Source organism: Oncorhynchus clarkii, chromosome 3 (assembly GCF_045791955.1).
Source record: "Oncorhynchus clarkii lewisi isolate Uvic-CL-2024 chromosome 3, UVic_Ocla_1.0, whole genome shotgun sequence".
In the NCBI taxonomy this organism is placed as follows: domain Eukaryota; kingdom Metazoa; phylum Chordata; class Actinopteri; order Salmoniformes; family Salmonidae; genus Oncorhynchus; species Oncorhynchus clarkii.
The window spans coordinates 10,133,806-10,151,995 of NC_092149.1; the positions used below are offsets into that span (position 1 = coordinate 10,133,806).

The 18,190-nt window shown below is 42.2% G+C and overlaps 1 protein-coding gene across 2 annotated transcripts; it reads right to left on the reverse strand.

Moving 5' to 3' along the window:
- Window positions 1–6,036: 6,036 nt before the first annotated feature.
- LOC139405697 (CKLF-like MARVEL transmembrane domain containing 6) lies at window positions 6,037–14,816 on the reverse strand. 2 transcript variants are annotated; one of them, XR_011633898.1, is made up of 6 exons: window positions 14,662–14,816; window positions 14,125–14,254; window positions 8,091–8,267; window positions 7,711–7,809; window positions 6,794–7,520; window positions 6,037–6,756 (listed from the first exon to the last, which is right to left on the reverse strand). XR_011633898.1 is itself a non-coding variant. In XM_071148120.1 (5 exons), the coding sequence occupies exons 2-5, from the start codon at window positions 14,245–14,247 to the stop codon at window positions 7,356–7,358; spliced, it is 564 nt and encodes a 187-aa protein (XP_071004221.1). In that variant the 5' UTR covers window positions 14,248–14,254; window positions 14,662–14,816; the 3' UTR covers window positions 6,070–7,355. The 2 variants fall into 2 exon arrangements, 1 of the variants encoding a protein (XP_071004221.1); XM_071148120.1 differs by having other exon boundaries at window positions 6,070–7,520.
- Window positions 14,817–18,190: the final 3,374 nt, after the last annotated feature.

Here is an 18,190-nt window from a genome sequence, read left to right on the forward strand (position 1 = left end):
CTGCTTGCTAACTGTACACTGTTCTGCATGATTGTAGCGGATTTACTAATGTGTTAGTTCTAGCAGTTGTGTAAAGTACTTAAGTAAAAATACTAATAAGTGTTTTTTGGGGGTATCTGTGCTTTAATATTTATATTTTTGACAACTTTTACTTCACTACATACCTAAAGACAATTTGTACTTTTTACTCTATACATTTTCCCTGACACCCTAAAGTACTCGTTACATTTTGAATGCTTAGCACGGCAGGAAAATGGTCTAATTCACACACTTATCAAGAGAACATCCCTGGTCATCCCTACTGCCTCTGATCTGGCGGACAAGCCTCATTTATAAATGATGTCTGAGTGTTAGAGCATGCCCCTGGTTATCAGTAAATTAAACAAACATGAAAAATAATGCAGTCTGGTTTGCTTTAAGGTATTTGAAATGATTTATACTTTTACTTTTGATACTTAATAATCTTAGGGATCAAATCCCATTAACGGGATCAATTTGACAACAGCCAGTGAAAGTGCAGTGCTTTTTCTTTGCAACTCTGCCTAGAAGGCCAGCATCCCGGAGTCGCCTCTTCACTGTTGACGTTGAGACTGGTGTTTTGCGGGTACTATTTAATGAAGCTTGCCAGTTGAGGACTTGTGAGGCGTCTTTCTCAAACTAGACAATCTAATGTACTTGTCCTCTTGTATGCACCGGGGCCTCCCACTCCTCTTTCTATTCTGGTTAGAGCTTTTCTGTGAAGGGAGTAGTAGAGATGGAGCTTTTCTGTGAAGGGAGTAGTAGAGATGGAGCTGTTCTGTGAAGGGAGTAGTAGAGATGGAGCTGTTCTGTGAAGGGAGTAGTAGAGATGGAGCTGTTCTGTGAAGGGAGTAGTAGAGATGGCGCTGTTCTGTGAAGGGAGTAGTAGAGATGGAGCTGTTCTGTGAAGGGAGTAGTAGAGATGGAGCTGTTCTGTGAAGGGAGTAGTAGAGATGGAGCTGTTCTGTGAAGGGAGTAGTAGAGATGGAGCTGTTCTGTGAAGGGAGTAGTAGAGATGGCGCTGTTCTGTGAAGGGAGTAGTAAAGATGGCGCTGTTCTGTGAAGGGAGTAGTAGAGATGGAGCTGTTCTGTGAAGGGAGTAGTAGAGATGGAGCTGTTCTGTGAAGGGAGTAGTAGAGATGGCGCTGTTCTGTGAAGGGAGTAGTAGAGATGGCGCTGTTCTGTGAAGGGAGTAGTATAGATGGAGCTGTTCTGTGAAGGGAGTAGTAGAGATGGAGCTGTTCTGTGAAGGGAGTAGTAGAGATGGAGCTGTTCTGTGAAGGGAGTAGTAGAGATGGAGCTGTTCTGTGAAGGGAGTAGTAAAGATGGCGCTGTTCTGTGAAGGGAGTAGTAGAGATGGAGCTGTTCTGTGAAGGGAGTAGTAGAGATGGAGCTGTTCTGTGAAGGGAGTAGTAGAGATGGCGCTGTTCTGTGAAGGGAGTAGTAGAGATGGCGCTGTTCTGTGAAGGGAGTAGTAGAGATGGAGCTGTTCTGTGAAGGGAGTAGTAGAGATGGCGCTGTTCTGTGAAGGGAGTAGTAGAGATGGCGCTGTTCTGTGAAGGGAGTAGTAGAGATGGAGCTGTTCTGTGAAGGGAGTAGTAGAGATGGAGCTGTTCTGTGAAGGGAGTAGTAGAGATGGAGCTGTTCTGTGAAGGGAGTAGTAGAGATGGAGCTGTTCTGTGAAGGGAGTAGTAGAGATGGAGCTGTTCTGTGAAGGGAGTAGTAGAGATGGAGCTGTTCTGTGAAGGGAGTAGTAGAGATGGAGCTGTTCTGTGAAGGGAGTAGTAGAGATGGAGCTGTTCTGTGAAGGGAGTAGTAGAGATGGAGCTGTTCTGTGAAGGGAGTAGTAGACAGTGTTGTACGAGATCTTCAGTTTCTTGGCAATATCTCGCATGGAATAGCCTTCATTTCTCAGAACAAGAATAGACTGACGAGTTTCAGAAGAAAGGTCTTTGTTTCTGGACATTTTGAGACTGTAATCGAACCCACAAATGCTGATTCTCTAGATACTCAAATAATCTAAAGGACAGTTTTATTGCTTCTTTAATCAGAACAACAGTTTTCAGCTCTGCTAACATAATCGCAAAAGGGTTTTCTAATGATCAATTAGCCTTTTAAAATGATAACCTTGGATTAGCTAACACAATGTGCCAATGGAACATAAAGTTATGGTTGCTGATAATGGGTCACTGTAAGCCTATATTCCATTAAAAATCAGCCGTTTCCAGCTACAATAGTCATTTACAACATTAACAATGTCTGCACTGTATTTCTGATCAATGTGATGAGATTTTAATGGACAATAAAAGGGGCTTTTCTTTCAAAAACAAGGGCATTTCTAAGTGACCACAAACTTTTGAACAGTAGTGTATCTATAACCAATGCCCCTTCCCCTATTCAAGTGTACAAAATCCCCAGCTGAAAATGTCCATACACTTCCATTAATGACCTGGGAAAGGTCCAAGACATTCCTGTGTTGCCGGGTGGGACATGGCCTAAACACAGGGAAATACTGATTAGTACCTCCTCCTCACTATTCCTGGTGGATGCAAGGGAATTCACTTTACAGTACACACTCTTAGAAAAGGGGTTCTGCAGCTGTCCCCATAGGAGGACCCCTTTTGGTTCCAGGTAGAACTCTTTTGGGTTACATGTAGAACCCTCTGTGGAAAGGGTTGTACACTTTTTTTAAAAGAGGCTGGATGGTATTATTACAGTTATGTTGTTGACAAAATCATGTTGTCTTCCCGTGTTTCAGGCTTATGTATGTGTTAATGTAAATGGAGGAGATATTCTTGATATTTTAAAAAAACTGCTGCCCAAACTTTTTTGGTCTCGTGACGATCTGATATCAACCTACTCTATTGGCGCAGAGAGGCCTGTTACAGAGAGACCTGCCAGGAATATGGCAGCAGAGACATTATGTATGAGAATCAGAGATATCAGTACCACTACCCCCATGCAATATGGTGTCCATTGTTGGCCTGTTGATCAAACCCTCCATGAAAGCTCTGTTTGGTTTCAGCTACATACACGTCAGGAGAAGGCAGCCTAGTCCAGTCTGAGAAGGGAGAAGGAAAGGTGGATGGGAGGGAGGGAGCAGTGGAAGAAGTGAGATGTCTGTGGAAACTTTGTTTGGGTTTGAGATGGGAGGCTAGTAGGGAGAACATTACTCACACTGTGCTGCCTCCAGCAGCCCTGCTCTCCCTGGGGCCCCATTTGTTTACTTTCAGCAGCCCAAAGTAGCAGCTTCATGTTCACCAACTGCATTTATTCTGACATGCTGTTCTATAGCTCCATCTGCCTCACAATATAAGCTGAGGAAATAAAGTCATGTTATTCACAGTTTCATTAGTGGAGGTAATTTACATAAGCATGAGCTGGGGATAAAATCCATGGCATGACTTTTGTCTCAACCCACCCATATAATACAGAATCTCTGAGCTGACTAAGTGAAAAATCTGTCAATGTGCCCTTGAGCAAGGCACTTAATCCTAATTGCTCCTGTAAGTCGTTCTGGGTAAGAGCGTCTGCTAAATTGCTAAAATGAAAAAATTAAGTAAAAGGATAGTATATTGAATTTTTTTAATACAAAAATTAAAACTGCATTAAAATGATAAGCTTTGGATTTAAAATAGCAAAAATGACCTCAGGGATGAACATTTTATTAATATCTTTAAAGTGGTTAAAAAAAGGTTTATATTATGGTTCGCATTCCCTAAAGCAATTCCTGTTGAACTACTGATGGTTTTGTCGTGAATAACATGTGCCCCCTTGTGGACTAACTGAATTCACACGTAGGTTGAGAGGTTGGACCAGCACAACGCTACTATCTCTGATACAGTAGAATTATTACAAGGGCTAAATAACAATTATATATAGATATATATAGAGCTAGATAGATATAGTGAGATCTATATATATATATATATATACACACACACACACAGTGGGGCAAAAAAGTATTTAGTCAGCCACCAATTGTGCAAGTTCTCACACTTAAAAAGATGAGAGGCCTGTAATTTTCATCATAGGTACACTTCAACTATGACAGACAAAATGAGGGAAAAAAATCCAGAAAATCACATTGTAGGATTTTTTATGAATTTAATTTGCAAATTATGGTGGAAAATAAGTATTTGGTCAATAACAAAAGTTTATCTCAATACTTTGTTATATACCCTTTGTTGGCAACATTTCCTTTGTTAACAACAAGTCTTCACAAGGTTTTCACACACTGTTGCTGGTATTTTGGCCCATTCCTCCATGCAGATCTCCTCTAGAGCAGTGATGTTTTGGGGCTGTTGCTGGGCAACATGGACTTTCAACTCCCTCCAAAGATTTTCTATGGGATTGAGATCTGGAGACTGGCTGGGCCACTCCAGGACCTTGAAATGCTTCTTACGAAGCCACTCCTTCGTTGCCCGGCGGTGTGTTTGGGATCATTGTCATGCTGAAAGACCCAGCCACGCTTCATCTTTAATATATATATTATATCTATATATAGATATATATATATTTCTATATATAGATATAGATCGATATAGATAGATAGATATATATATATATATATATATATATATATATAGATAGATAGATAGATAGATAGATAGATAGAGATAGATGTACAGATATAAGCTCTTAACCAGTAATCCCATGAAACTAAATACTTCAGAAAAGTGATGCCATTTATTGCATGACGAATTATTGACACAGTATAGACGCTTTTTAAATTACAAAAATGAAGGCATAAAACATTGAGTAGATATTGCTATCTATGAATATTACTAGTCAGTATAAAGGCACAGGTTTAGATAAGGGCTATGTATATGCCCAATTCCAAGTCAAACCTTCAAGTTATTTAATGTACTGTGTATCTGATAGGATTAGGAATAGGGCACTAGTATCACATTGCTTTCATCGACAACACCACATGAATCAACCTTTTACAGTATTTGTCCTGAGAAAACACTTATTGTACTGTACTTGGATGGGAATGTCTTGTCTTATTCCAACACTAGAAAAAAGACGTATTATAGATGTCTACCCTATTACTTTCTACTATCACCTAAGACATTTCAGATCAGCTGTTGGATGAATCCAGCATATCATTTATTTCCCTGTTGATTGACTCCGATGACATTTTTTAAAGAAATGTTTTAAGAAATCTGGATTTCTGACCCTAACCATGCTACTTATCAAGTAAGTAATTCATTGGCCAATCAAATGTGTACGAACGTTTTGGGGGAAAGAGGTGTCCATCAGTACAATCCCAGGATATTCTCTGAAACGAACATTTCAAAACTATTAATCTACAACCTGGGAGTTAAAGGTCAGCGAAATGACGTTGCACAAGCAACCCTGCAAGACTTTACTCTCACACAGTCACACAATATCTGCACAGGTTCACTTAAACCTCTTACAATGTGGTAGCCACGGGAACAGAACAGAGGAGAAGTTTAGACTCGCACGCCAACGCTCTTAGTTGTGGAAATTGACCCACTATGCTGTTCACTTGGTGCATCTACGTCATATCGCTAAGTTAGCTGTTGACTAAAATATGAACATTGAGGTCTCATTCTAAGCTGAAAGTAACTAAATTCATTACACACAAGGTCACCTGACTGAACAGAAGAAAAACTGAAAGATAAAATCCATCCAGGACAATAAATAATTAAATCTTCCAAAACCCTGACCCCTCCCTCCCTGACCCCTCCCTCCCTCCCTGACCCCTCCCTCCCGCCCTCCCTGACCCCTCCCGACCGCCCTCCCTCCCTCCCTGACCCCTCCCTCCCTCCCTGACCCCTCCCTCCCGACCCCTCCCCCTCCCCTTCCTCCCTGACCCCTCCCTCCCGCCCTCCCTCCCTCCCTGACCCCGCCCTCCCTCCCTCCCCTGACCCCTCCCGACCGCCCTCCCTCCCTCCCTGAACCCCTCCCTCCCTCCCTCCCTCCCTGACCCCTCCCTCCCTCCCTCCCTCCCTGACCCCTCCCTCCCTCCCTCCCTCCCTGACCCCTCCAAGTTACTTCTGAAATAAAGAAAAACACATACAATTAAAATACATAAACTGCGATTGAAAAAGCATTTAAAAACATTACAGATATAGTCAGTTAGTTTCATTGATTGCTATATTTAAAATGAATCTATATGGTATGAACACCAATAAGGAACGTGGAGTTGGCCTCATATAGAAATACTGGGGAGCTTGCTTGCATGGACTGAAATTTTAAAACCATAGAAATCTATGACTTGGGGATACTTGTGAGAAATAGGTCTAAAATAAAATGACAGACATAGGGGCCCATTAAAAAAGATCATATTTCTGTAAAAACGATTCTGGCATTACTGTTCCCTTTCCTTACTAAAGAGTTTGAATTGAATCATATTGTCATTCCTTAAACTGGCTAATAAATGATGTCGACTTTTTAAACGATTTCTTCCGGTTAAATAATGTTTGACTGTAAATAACTGGATAAATATTGTTCTTCAACTCCCAAACCATTTTTTAGAGAGAGATTAGATACAGCATTTTGCATAGCTGGAGCCATCTTGATAAGATGCAAGTACAGATAGGTGCTCATCCCAGTAACACTGAGAAATGCAGGAATGACAGTCAGTGGTAAGGCAATACAGTGATCTTAAAATCTCATAATAGTCTATTCCAGGACTCTCCAACCCTGTTCCTGGAGAGATACCCTCCTGTAGGTTCACTCCAACCCCGTTCCTGGAGAGCTACCCTCCTATAGGTTCACTCCAACCCTGTTCCTGGAGAGATACCCTCCTGTAGGTTCACTCCAACCCCGTTCCTGGAGAGATACCCTCCTGTAGGTTCACACTCCAACCCTAATCTAACACACCTGATTCTAATAATTACATGGTTATAAACTGAACCAGATTAGTTACAACTGGGGTTGGAGTGAAAACCTACAGGAGGATAGATCTCCAGGAACAGGGTTGGAGTGAAAAGCTTCAGGAGGATAGCTCTCCAGGAACAGGGTTGGAGTGAAAAGCTACAGGAGGATAGATCTCCAGGAACAGGGTTGGAGTGAAAAGCTACAGGAGGATAGATCTCCAGGAACAGGGTTGGAGAGCCTTGGTCTATTTCTATCAATGAGTGGTCCCATTCCAAGCAGCTCCATGGTCCAAGGAAACAGAATGTATACAACACAGACCATGTCTCCTACAAAAATGGTCCCGCTGTTAAAACTACTGGAGATTCCTTTCCTTCCTTTAAGCAGATATAAGGTGGCCCTCTGATAGTCTTAGTGTGTTGCCTGTTTGCGTGTGTAAATGTGGGAGAAAGAGACACCAGTGTTACACTCGTTAGGTATCCCTGGGCCTAGTCTGCTTCGTTCTGTTCCCTGTTGAGTTTCTCGGCCTCTGCCACAGGGGCCCCGCCATTGCTTGCAGCTTGCTGGTTGGTCTTTTTAAAAGGAAAACCCCTGGTCTTCACAAACCAGCCAGCATCCACCAGGAATGCCACAGTGGCCAGGAAGCCAAATGCCTGAAAATAAATAGTAATAAGTTATTACTAAGTATTAACATTAGTAAAACATCTTGTAACAAACAAACAAAAAGGTTCTCCTTTCAATCTAAACCCAGCTTGGTTTGGGCTGATATGTTGTCTTCATTTGAAAAAACAGTAACCAGGACCCTGAGGTATGAGGACAGTCTGAGTGAAGATGTTCATTTACCACAGCAGCATTCTCCAGGTCAGTTCCACCATTATCTGAGGCAAACACAATGGAGGCGATGAGGAAGAATGCAGCCATCAAAGCTGTGTACACAAAGTCCTGCAAGAGACAAGTCAGCATGGTTATACACCAGCATACATTTAAATGGGAATACAAGTATCCTCTCACAAACACACACACACACACACACACACACACACACACACACACACACACACACACACACACACACACACACACACACACACACACACACACACACACACACACACACACACAAAGTCTTATGAATGATAAACATACAAATGTTAGGCAGGTCAGTGGGCCTCATGTATCAACATATGTGTATATTCATACACACACACACACACACAACTCACCAGGGAGGGCCAGCAACTGATGCCCACTCTCTTGTGCAGGGTGGTAGCGAGGAGGATGAGGAGGAGAGCTGTGAAGAGGAAGGCTGTGCAGCTGACAAACTCAAAGAAGTACAGTGGAGAGCAGCTCATACAGTTCGTCACTACCTCTTCAAGAATGAAGGCCACAAACGACAGGAGCTGAGGACACACAAGTCAAAACTAACTGATCATGCACTACCTCAGTCTCAACAACAGATGGCACTGTAGTACTACCAGAGCTAAAAAATATATATCTTTTTTTTAACCTTTATTTAACTAGGCAAGTCAGTTAAGAACAAATTCTTATTTTCAATGACAGCCTAGGAACAGTGTTCAGGGGCAGAACGACAGATTTGTACCTTGTCAGCTTGGGGATTTGAACTTGCAACCTTCCAGTTACTAGTCCAAAGCTCTAACCACTAGGCTACCCTGCAGCCTACCCTAAATGGGAAGTTGTATTTTTTTGTCTCAGATATAAAACAGGTTAGAGGTGATTTAGTGTCGTCAAACATGCTTGAGTACTGATGAACTCAGGATTTTGTCTTCTGATGCTATATTTATATGTTGTGCCAATATAGTGACATCAGTAGAGTTGACTGAAGAATTGAGTGACTATCATAGCCCTATGTAAATGAGGGTATATGTAAATGTCTAAATATTTCATGCGTTGTTCAGAGTTGGGCTTGGAGGAAGGGACAACTCTTTAATGTAATCTTCACAATGAGAGGATTCTTCTGGTGTGACCATCACAGTGTTCTTAAAAGCTCATCACAGCGTGATGGAAGCACCACATACTGGCTCTATTCATACCGCACCACACACAAAATAGCTTTTTCATGTTGCCATTAGAACGGTGACCAACTAAAGGATCCACCCCTTTACAACACCCACAGACCCCATTTTGATTTCTCAATAGCCACTACTAATAAATATTCCTAAGAAAGGCCACAAGGCCAGCAAAAACACACTTTAACTGACTCATGGGTTCCTGCTTTTTGTTTTCGTTTCCTTATCTATTGTTTGGAAGGAACAGGCCAGACAGCATACTGCTCTGAGGATCTGTCCCCACGCCAGACAGCATACTGCTCTGAGGATCTGTCCCCACGCCAGACAGCATACTGCTCTGAGGATCTGTCCCCAGCATACTGCTCTGAGGATCTGTCCCCACGCCAGACAGCATACTGCTCTGAGGATCTGTCCCCACGCCAGACAGCATACTGCTCTGAGGATCTGTCCCCACGCCAGACAGCATACTGCTCTGAGGATCTGTCCCCACGCCAGACAGCATACTGCTCTGAGGATCTGTCCCCACGCCAGACAGCATACTGCTCTGAGGATCTGTCCCCACGCCAGACAGCATACTGCTCTGAGGATCTGTCCCCACGCCAGACAGCATACTGCTCTGAGGATCTGTCCCCACGCCAGACAGCATACTGCTCTGAGGATCTGTCCCCACGCCGGACAGCATACTGCGCTGAGGATCTGTCCCCACGCCAGACAGCATACTGCGGATCTGTCCTCACACTATTCAGCTAGACAGTGCTAAATGGCTACCGAAAACTAAACAATAGACAGCAAACATGTTCTCACTGTAATACGGTGCTGAGCAGAATGTGCCATATGTGTGTGTGTCTATAAAAACAGTGGCTAAACTGTACAGTATGTAGGCCTTTGTTCCATATTACAAGGTAAAATGCACCATGGGCTGTTTTCCCCCAGCCATAGTGTTAATGAAGCCACAGCTCTATATCTGCAGTTTATTACATGACCCTACAGGCTGACGTCAACACTGTTATAAAGACTGGGCCTCCTACTCAACAGGACATCTTCTGCAGCACCTTTAACACTTTCTTTACAGTCTGTTGTGTGTGTGTGTGTGTGTGTGTGTTTAACTATTCTTGTGGGGACCAGTTAAATAAAGGTTAAACCAAATTGAATTTTTATTTTTAAGTACCCACAAGAAGAGTAAATAAACAACCATGTTGACCAATTGGGGACATTGAATGTCCCCACAAGGTCAAATGCTATTTCTAGGGGGTTTAGGGTTAAGGTTAGAAATAGTGTTCAGGTTAGAATACGTTAAGCGTTAGGAGCTAGGGTTAGGTTTTTGGGATAAGGTTAGGGTATGAGTACAGGTTAGGGAAAATGGGATTTTGAATAGCACTGAATTGTGTGTTCCCACAAGGTTAGCTGTGCAAGACTGTGTGTGCTCTCCACAAGGTTAGCTGTGCAAGACTGTGTGTGCTCTCCACAAGGTTAGCTGTGCAAGACTGTGTGTGCTCTCCACAAGGTTAGCTGTGCAAGACTGTGTGTGCTCTCCACAAGGTTAGCTGTGCAAGACTGTGTGTGTTCTCCACAAGGTTAGCTGTGCAAGACTGTGTGTGCTCTCCACAAGGTTAGCTGTGTAAGACTGTGTGTGCTCTCCACAAGGTTAGCTGTGTAAGACTGTGTGCTCTCCACAAGGTTAGCTGTGTAAGACTGTGTGTGCTCTCCACAAGGTTAGCTGTGTAAGACTGTGTGTGCTCTCCACAAGGTTAGCTGTGTAAGACTGTGTGCTCTCCACAAGGTTAGCTGTGTAAGACTGTGTGTGCTCTCCACAAGGTTAGCTGTGTAAGACTGTGTGTGCTCTCCACAAGGTTAGCTGTGTAAGACTGTGTGTGCTCTCCACAAGGTTAGCTGTGTAAGACTGTGTGTAAGACTGTGTGCTCTCCACAAGGTTAGCTGTGTAAGACTGTGTGTGCTCTCCACAAGGTTAGCTGTGTAAGACTGTGTGTGCTCTCCACAAGGTTAGCTGTGTAAGACTGTGTGCTCTCCACAAGGTTAGCTGTGTAAGACTGTGTGTGCTCTCCACAAGGTTATATGAACACACAACTCTAGCAAAGTGTTGTGTTGCAAGAGAAAGAGCAGAGAGTTAAAAAGCATTAGATCTGAGGGTTCTTTGTGGCTTTAAGCGGGAAATGCTTTACATGACATTAAAATCCACAGATATTTATGTCCAATGAGCTTGCCAAGCATTCTTGCAATGTCGATCATATTTGGAGGAATCCATCGTTTCTCTCACACACAGTAAGAAGGTCAAACAGCAAGGCTTAAAATAACCCTGGTAATGACATTTTGCATCTGGCTGCTAATTTCATTTTCAGTGCACCGCTAGATGGTATTGCTAACACCTGACTCTGATTAGCTTGACTAAGGACCCAGTGATCTGAGGAAGACAGAGCCGTGTCATCACTGTCTGTCTCCAGACTGCAGTTCCACAAGAGACAAACTCTGAACCAACTCAGATTTCCTGCTTCAGAAGGAGATGAAATTCATTTAAAAATTGCCTGGACTAAGAGCTCAATCCCAAACTATGGCAACTAGTAAACATCGACCTCTAACCTGCTTACTCACAGGCCAACCTAATAGTACAAGAGGTGCCCTCACCCAAACAAGCCCTCCCTCTGCAGGGAAAGAGTTTGTTTCAAGATCTTGTTAACTGGGGAGAAATACAAGATAGCAGCCATAAACCATGTGATTTGAATTCAATTGAAGATCACATTTCACTGCAGTTACGAAGGCAGTCAAATAGTTGAAGCCTTGACATTGGGGTCTAGGAATAAGAGTAAGCCATTCATGATATCCAGTTCAAATGTAGACATGTCACAGCTCTGCCACTTGTGATGACCAGCGGGACACAGAAAGGGGTCAAACATGATTCAACAGCAGTCTGCTGTAGTAGCCTCATCCAATTCAACAGCAGTCTGCTGTAGTATCCTCATCCAATTCAACAGCAGTCTGCTGTAGTATCCTCATCCAATTCAACAGCAGTCTGCTGTAGTATCCTCATCCAATTCAACAGCAGTCTGCTGTAGTATCCTCATCCAATTCAACAGCAGTCTGCTGTAGTATCCTCATCCAATTCAACAGAATTCCAAGCTGTAGTAGCCTCACCCAATTCAACAGAATTGCTTTTAAAGACACCCCCACCCCGAACATATGCGCACCACACACACACACGCTGACTTAAGCACGGCTGCTCTTTCATATAGGCAAACACGGAGGCATTTCAATTGTCTAAAATGGTTTCCGACCCAGTCTCCTCTTTAATATGTGAGCTAGGTGATATGTCCAACTGGAGTGCTGTTCTAGACAGGCTATATAGAGCTAAAGATACAGGATCTGATGTCAGCTACCCTCAACTGGTTACAGCAGCTCCATAGTGACTGATCTGGACTCTGAAATCTGAAAAACAACTTAGCTGTCTTAGGCCTGACGATCAGTTAAAGGTTCCTGAGGGTCATCTCTATGCTGACAAATACCCCAGGCCATCATGAAGGGGATGTGGGAGGACTGGTGGTGGTGTGATGAGTGTGTTCTGATGGGTGCATCATCGCTGTTGCAACTGTTCTATAGAATGGTCTGACCTTCACATTTCAAGGAATAATCAAGAAAAACAGCTGACAATGGTCACACCCTAAGAAAGACAAAGGTTATGATTTACAAACTGGCCTGTTAATTGTGGGATAGACAACCCCCAGTTTCTGGGAGCCAGATCCAGTTACATACAAAACAATGGTAGCATTTGAAAATCGGCATATTCTATTTATTACACGCAGACCATCCACTTACAAGGAACGTGGTATCATAACTGGCAAGGGAGACAGGTGTTTATACTTGGACATTTTACATACTAACTTGTTCATCTGGTCTTATCTGGAGCACAAAGTAAACATGTGATGACACCACTAGATAAAAGTAATATTGTCACCAGAGTTGATCTAACCCTGTTTTACTACTTGGTGCCATCAGAACAGACAGACAGATAGGAAGACAACCTTCTGGTCTCTCCTCTGAAATACACAGAGCAAAAATATAAAATGCAACCATTTCAAAGATGTTACTGAGTTACAGTTTATATAAGGGAATCAGTCCATTTAAATAAATGCATTAGGGCCTAATCTATGGATTTCACTTGACTGGGAATACAGATATGCAGGTGTTGGTCACAGATACTTTTTTTTTTTAAAGTAAGGGCGTGGATCAGAAAACCAGTCAGTATCTGGTGTGACCACCATTTTCCTCATGCAGTGCGACATCTCCTTCACATAGAGTTGGCCAGGCTGTTGTGCGAAGTTGCTGGATATTGGCGGTAACATGAACACAGTGTCGTACATGTCGATCCAGAGCATCCCAAACGTGCTCAATGGGTGACGTCTGGCCATGGAAGAATTGGGACATTTTCAGCTTGCAGGAATTATGTACAGATCCTTGCGACATGGGGCCGTGCATTATCATACTAAAACATGAGGTGATGGAGGATTAATGGCACGACAATGGGCCTCCAGGTCTCGTCCCGGTGTCTCTCTGCACTCAAATTGCCTTAGATAAAGTGCAATTGTGTTCATGGCCCACAGCTTATGCCTGCCCATACCATAACCCCCCCACCACGGGGCACTCTGTTCACAACGTTGACATCAGAAAACCGCTCGCCCACACAACGCCATATACAGGGTCTGTGGTTGAGGCCGGTTGGACGTACTGCCAAATTCTCTAAAACGATGTTGAACATTCAATTCTCTAGCTACATTCCTGCAGTCAGGAATGTCCACCAGAGTCAGTCAGCATGCCAATTGCACACTCCCTCAGAACTTGAGACATCTGTGCGATTGTGTTGTGTTACAAAACTGCATATTTTAGAGTGGCCTTTTGTCCCCAGCACAAGGTACACCTGTGTAATGACCGTGCCGTTTAACCAGCTTCTTGATATGCCACACCTGTCAGGTGGATGAATTATCGTGGCAAAGAAATGCTCACTAACAGGGAGGTAAACAAATTTGTGCCAAACATGTTAGAGAAATAAGCTTTTTGTGCATAAGGAAAATGTCTGGGATCTTTTATTTCAGCTCATGAAACATGGGACCAACACTTTACATTTGTTTGTTCAATGTTATGCTTGGATTAAGACTTGCCCAACACAGTGGAACATTAACAATAACAGTATCATAACAAGAACTATGACAAGAATATGACTTACCACTTCCACCACCTTTATCAAACATCTGACTTTATCCAAATTATCTGTTGGTACAATTAACCACTTTTTGGATTTGGTCTCTGAAACTGTTGTTGGACTGTAGACTGGTTCCGCGGCAGCCATGGTGTGACTGAAATGAATAGATTTGAAGAAAAAAAGTACAACTTCAATAAGACTGCAACTATGTACTTCATGTTACAGTGTAGGCCTATCATTTATTAACAGTATCAGACCCGCGGCAAACTACAGAGCGAAAGCGAAAGCGTGGCATTTTGTTAACTTCAAAAGTCACGATGGAAGAAATAACTTGTTGTTAAATTTAGGGTAGCCTGTCACTGGACATTTTACAAGTATCGACTGATACTGACTCAATGTAGTCGAAAATTCATCGCCTCCGTACTCAACTCCATCGGGTATCTTGGCTAGGGTAGACTGCATCAAACACTCACATAAGTGAGAACATGCAGCTAATAAAGATTCAATCAAATTGAAAGGGGAAACTAATAAAGGCTAAAAAAGTATAAACGATGGACTCACGTGTCAAATTTGGAGCAACCAACTGAATATGTATGCCTTGGCGATAGATATCGTATTTCCACGACTTTCCAAAGCAATGCCCTTTGTTGTTGCGTTCTTGTTTAAAACCTAGATCCACACTTCCGCAAATGAACGGCTTGTCTACACCCCTGTCGTTAACAGAAGAGTATGGGGGGTTACAAGTGCCAGAATTAAGCTTAGGCAACTGTACCACCGTGTGGCTGTTGCCTACCATTGAACGTCTGACTGACATTACATGATACCAACGCCTTACTAACGTCTGCGTGACGCCTACATGTAACTAACATGTCGTCAGGATATATAGTATTTCACATTGTAATACATTACTCCTAAATGACATTGTATTATAGGATATATACATATTCTACATTGTAATAAACTATCCCTACATGCCATTCTGTGCTGGAGCTATGGGTTTATTTTTCTGACTGAAACTGACTCTCATGAGGACCGCCACAGAAAAGGAAGACCCAGAGTTAGCTCTGCTGCAGAGGATAAGGTCATTAGCTTTGCCAGCCTCAGAAATTGCAGCCCAAATAAATGCTTCACAAAGTTCAAGTAACAGACACATCTCAACATCAACTGTTCAGAGGAGACTGCAGGAATCAGGCATTCATGGTCGAATTGCTGCAAAGAAAATACTACTAAAGGACACCAATAAGAAGAAGAGACTTCATTCCATGTGTTATTTCATAGTTTTGATGACTTCACTATTAATCTACAATGTAGAAAATTGTTAAAAAAATTAAAACCCTTGAATGAGTAGGTGTGTCCAAACTTTGGACTTGTACTGTACATACCCCTGTGCCCATCTCCTTGCAACATGATCCATCCAAGGCCTCAGCTGGACACCTAAAATTTGAAAATTGTAAACAAGATGCTAAAGTTGTGTGTGTGTGTGTGGATGGAGTTCCAAGAAAAGACATGAGAAGATGGCAAAGGAGATAGTGATGAGAGTGAGAGCATACAGTATGAAAATAAAGACCCCTTGTGATCTAAAATGAGGGGTGCCTCTGGTGTCTCCTTTTTGTCCATTTGAGGATACTACAGTCACCCCTAGTGGAAGATCTTGGAACACTGCTATTTAAGTCTGAGCAGAGGTTGCTGAAAACGTTCAAAGTTGCAGGCCTATATTGCAGTAGTGGTTCTGTTTTTTTGTCAAAATAAATGCAACAGGCACGTGACTCTGGAGGATCTAGCAAGATAGCGAAAGAATGCATCACCTACTCAGTATGACTATAATGAACATGCCTAATCTGCACCATTATGCAATTATTAAGAGACTAGATACACATAGCTAATCCTGGCGACCAATGTTCTAGCATTAATGAATTGAGGCAAGCAGATCAGAGATGTCAAGGTGGTACCCAATAATATGCTACAGTATGTGTATAGTGTAAATAACAACTACCAATACCAATCAAATAATGACTCTGTAAACAAGGAATGAAGTTACTCTATTTAACTAATAGCATGAAATAATTGACACAAAAAATGACAGTGTACATGAAATACATTATACATTACATAATAACACAAAGTATATGACTATCACCAATAGGCTAAAACAACGTGGTAACACGTGTCTTCAGTTCAGAATAGGCTCTAAGAGAAAACACAATGTGTGTCTGATACACACAGGAGCTTGGTAGCAAGTTCTCAAATTATGAACAAATTCACTGTCCTTTAAACCAAATTCAAGCAGAAACTGATACCCAACCTGAATTAACATTTCTTTGCACTTTTGACTGCTTAAAACAAAAGACAGGAAGACAGCCAGATTCAAATCTAATCAACTCAATGTAAATGATAGGAGTGCATCCTTGTGTCGCTCCCTCTTTAAACTATACGCTGCCGACGAACAAAACAACACTCCCTGTAACAATACATCCCATAGCACTTACACTACAATAAAATATATACACATGTGTAGCTCTTTGTGAACTCTTGAAAAATTCAAACATGGCAATTCAAGATGCTTTTCTTTCTCAGGCCCCATATCCTGTAGGGATGGGTGTTGGCAGTTGAATCTGACTAAAGGATTATGTTGGGTTTTGTTTTTGTTTACTTTGTTAAGTATTTGGGCTGATATACAGCCAGGGCAGTGGATGGCAGCATGCGCCTGTGACATTTGTTTGCAAACCGCCATAGTATCAAAGAAGAAGACTCCGTATGTAGTTTGACAAATTTTTTCTTTACCATATATTTGTCTTTATATAACAAAATATTAAATAGGGGGAAAATTAAACTGCTTTTGGATTGAAATTGCTAGCTACTGTAACGTTACTTATTTACTTACATCAGCCTCCCTAGTCAGCTAGCTAGCTAGCCAGACAGATTTGTTTAGCTAACGTTAACTAGCTAGCTAACTGTTTTTGTAGCTTTCTGTTTGTATGTAGCTTGCACTTTAATGGCATCCCTCAAGGAGATGTTATTTTATCTTTCCAAACAGGTGAAGTACTATGAAGGCACCACTGATCTCGACAAGAGGCGCAACATTCGTAGGAGGCAGAAATTCACTATTCAGGGTAACGTAAAGCGGTTAACTTCTATTACATAACTGGAAGGATTCAGCTATGAACAACCATTTTTCAACAACCATTTTCCATCTAGAAGTTGCTAGTTATACATTTAGTTAAATGTCTGTCATATTGAGGTATCTAGCTATAAGTTAACCCTGATCAATCAAATGGATAGGTCTTACCAATTATGGTCATTCCAACTAGGTGTCTTAACTAGGTGTCTTTGCTAGACAGACACACAGACAGAGATGGGGGAGGAGATAAAAAAAAAAATTGATTGTGTGTCATACCCTTACAAATATGAAAATCTGCATACTGAACGACAGATATGGGTAAGAATTAAGTAATCTTCTCTCTACGACTTTCTATGTTTGGGGTGGACCTCATTGGACCCTTGACGAAATCCAGGAATGGCAACAGCTGGTGTCTGACGGCGACCGATTATTTTACCATATGGGGGGAGGCAATACCCATTAAGGTCTGTAAAGGAAGAGAATGTGCTTAACTCTAAATTCCCTTCTGTAACCCATTTAAAAAGGGTGCTTGGAACCAAACATTTAGTTTATTTTGTATGATACCCATCAAGGACAAGACTGGCGAGGCCACCTCCAAGGTGATGATGGACATCTTCAACACCTACGGTTCTCCTGAGGTCATCTTGATTGACCAAGGTCATGAACTCTGAAACAAGGTACTATTAGTATTTGTTTTTCCATGGTACAAAATCAGACATTTCAATATCTTCCATTGTCAGTAGATATCCCTTCCCTAGCCCCTCCTCTAGGTTTGGATGAACAGACCAGCCACACCCTCAAGACTGCAATGGGCAAGTCCCTTGACGGGTTCCAGGAATGGTGGGAGGACAACCTGAAGGTCATTCTCTTTGCAATTCGAGCCCTGCTTTTAACCATAAGACATCTCCACAGAAACGTATAGCCTAACGATTGCATGGTGACAGTGATTGTGTCTGTTAAACCGGTAAACAG

Coding starts and splice junctions, on each gene's coding strand:
- LOC139405697 (XM_071148120.1), bottom strand. CDS start 14,247: ATGGCTGCCGCGGAACCAGTCTACAGTCCAACAACAGTTTCAGAGACC. Junction 8,268..14,124: donor TGATAAAGGTGGTGGAAGTG/GTAAGTCATATT, acceptor GTGTGTCCTCAG/CTCCTGTCGTTTGTGGCCTT. Junction 7,521..7,710: donor ACCTGGAGAATGCTGCTGTG/GTAAATGAACAT, acceptor ATTTATTTTCAG/GCATTTGGCTTCCTGGCCAC.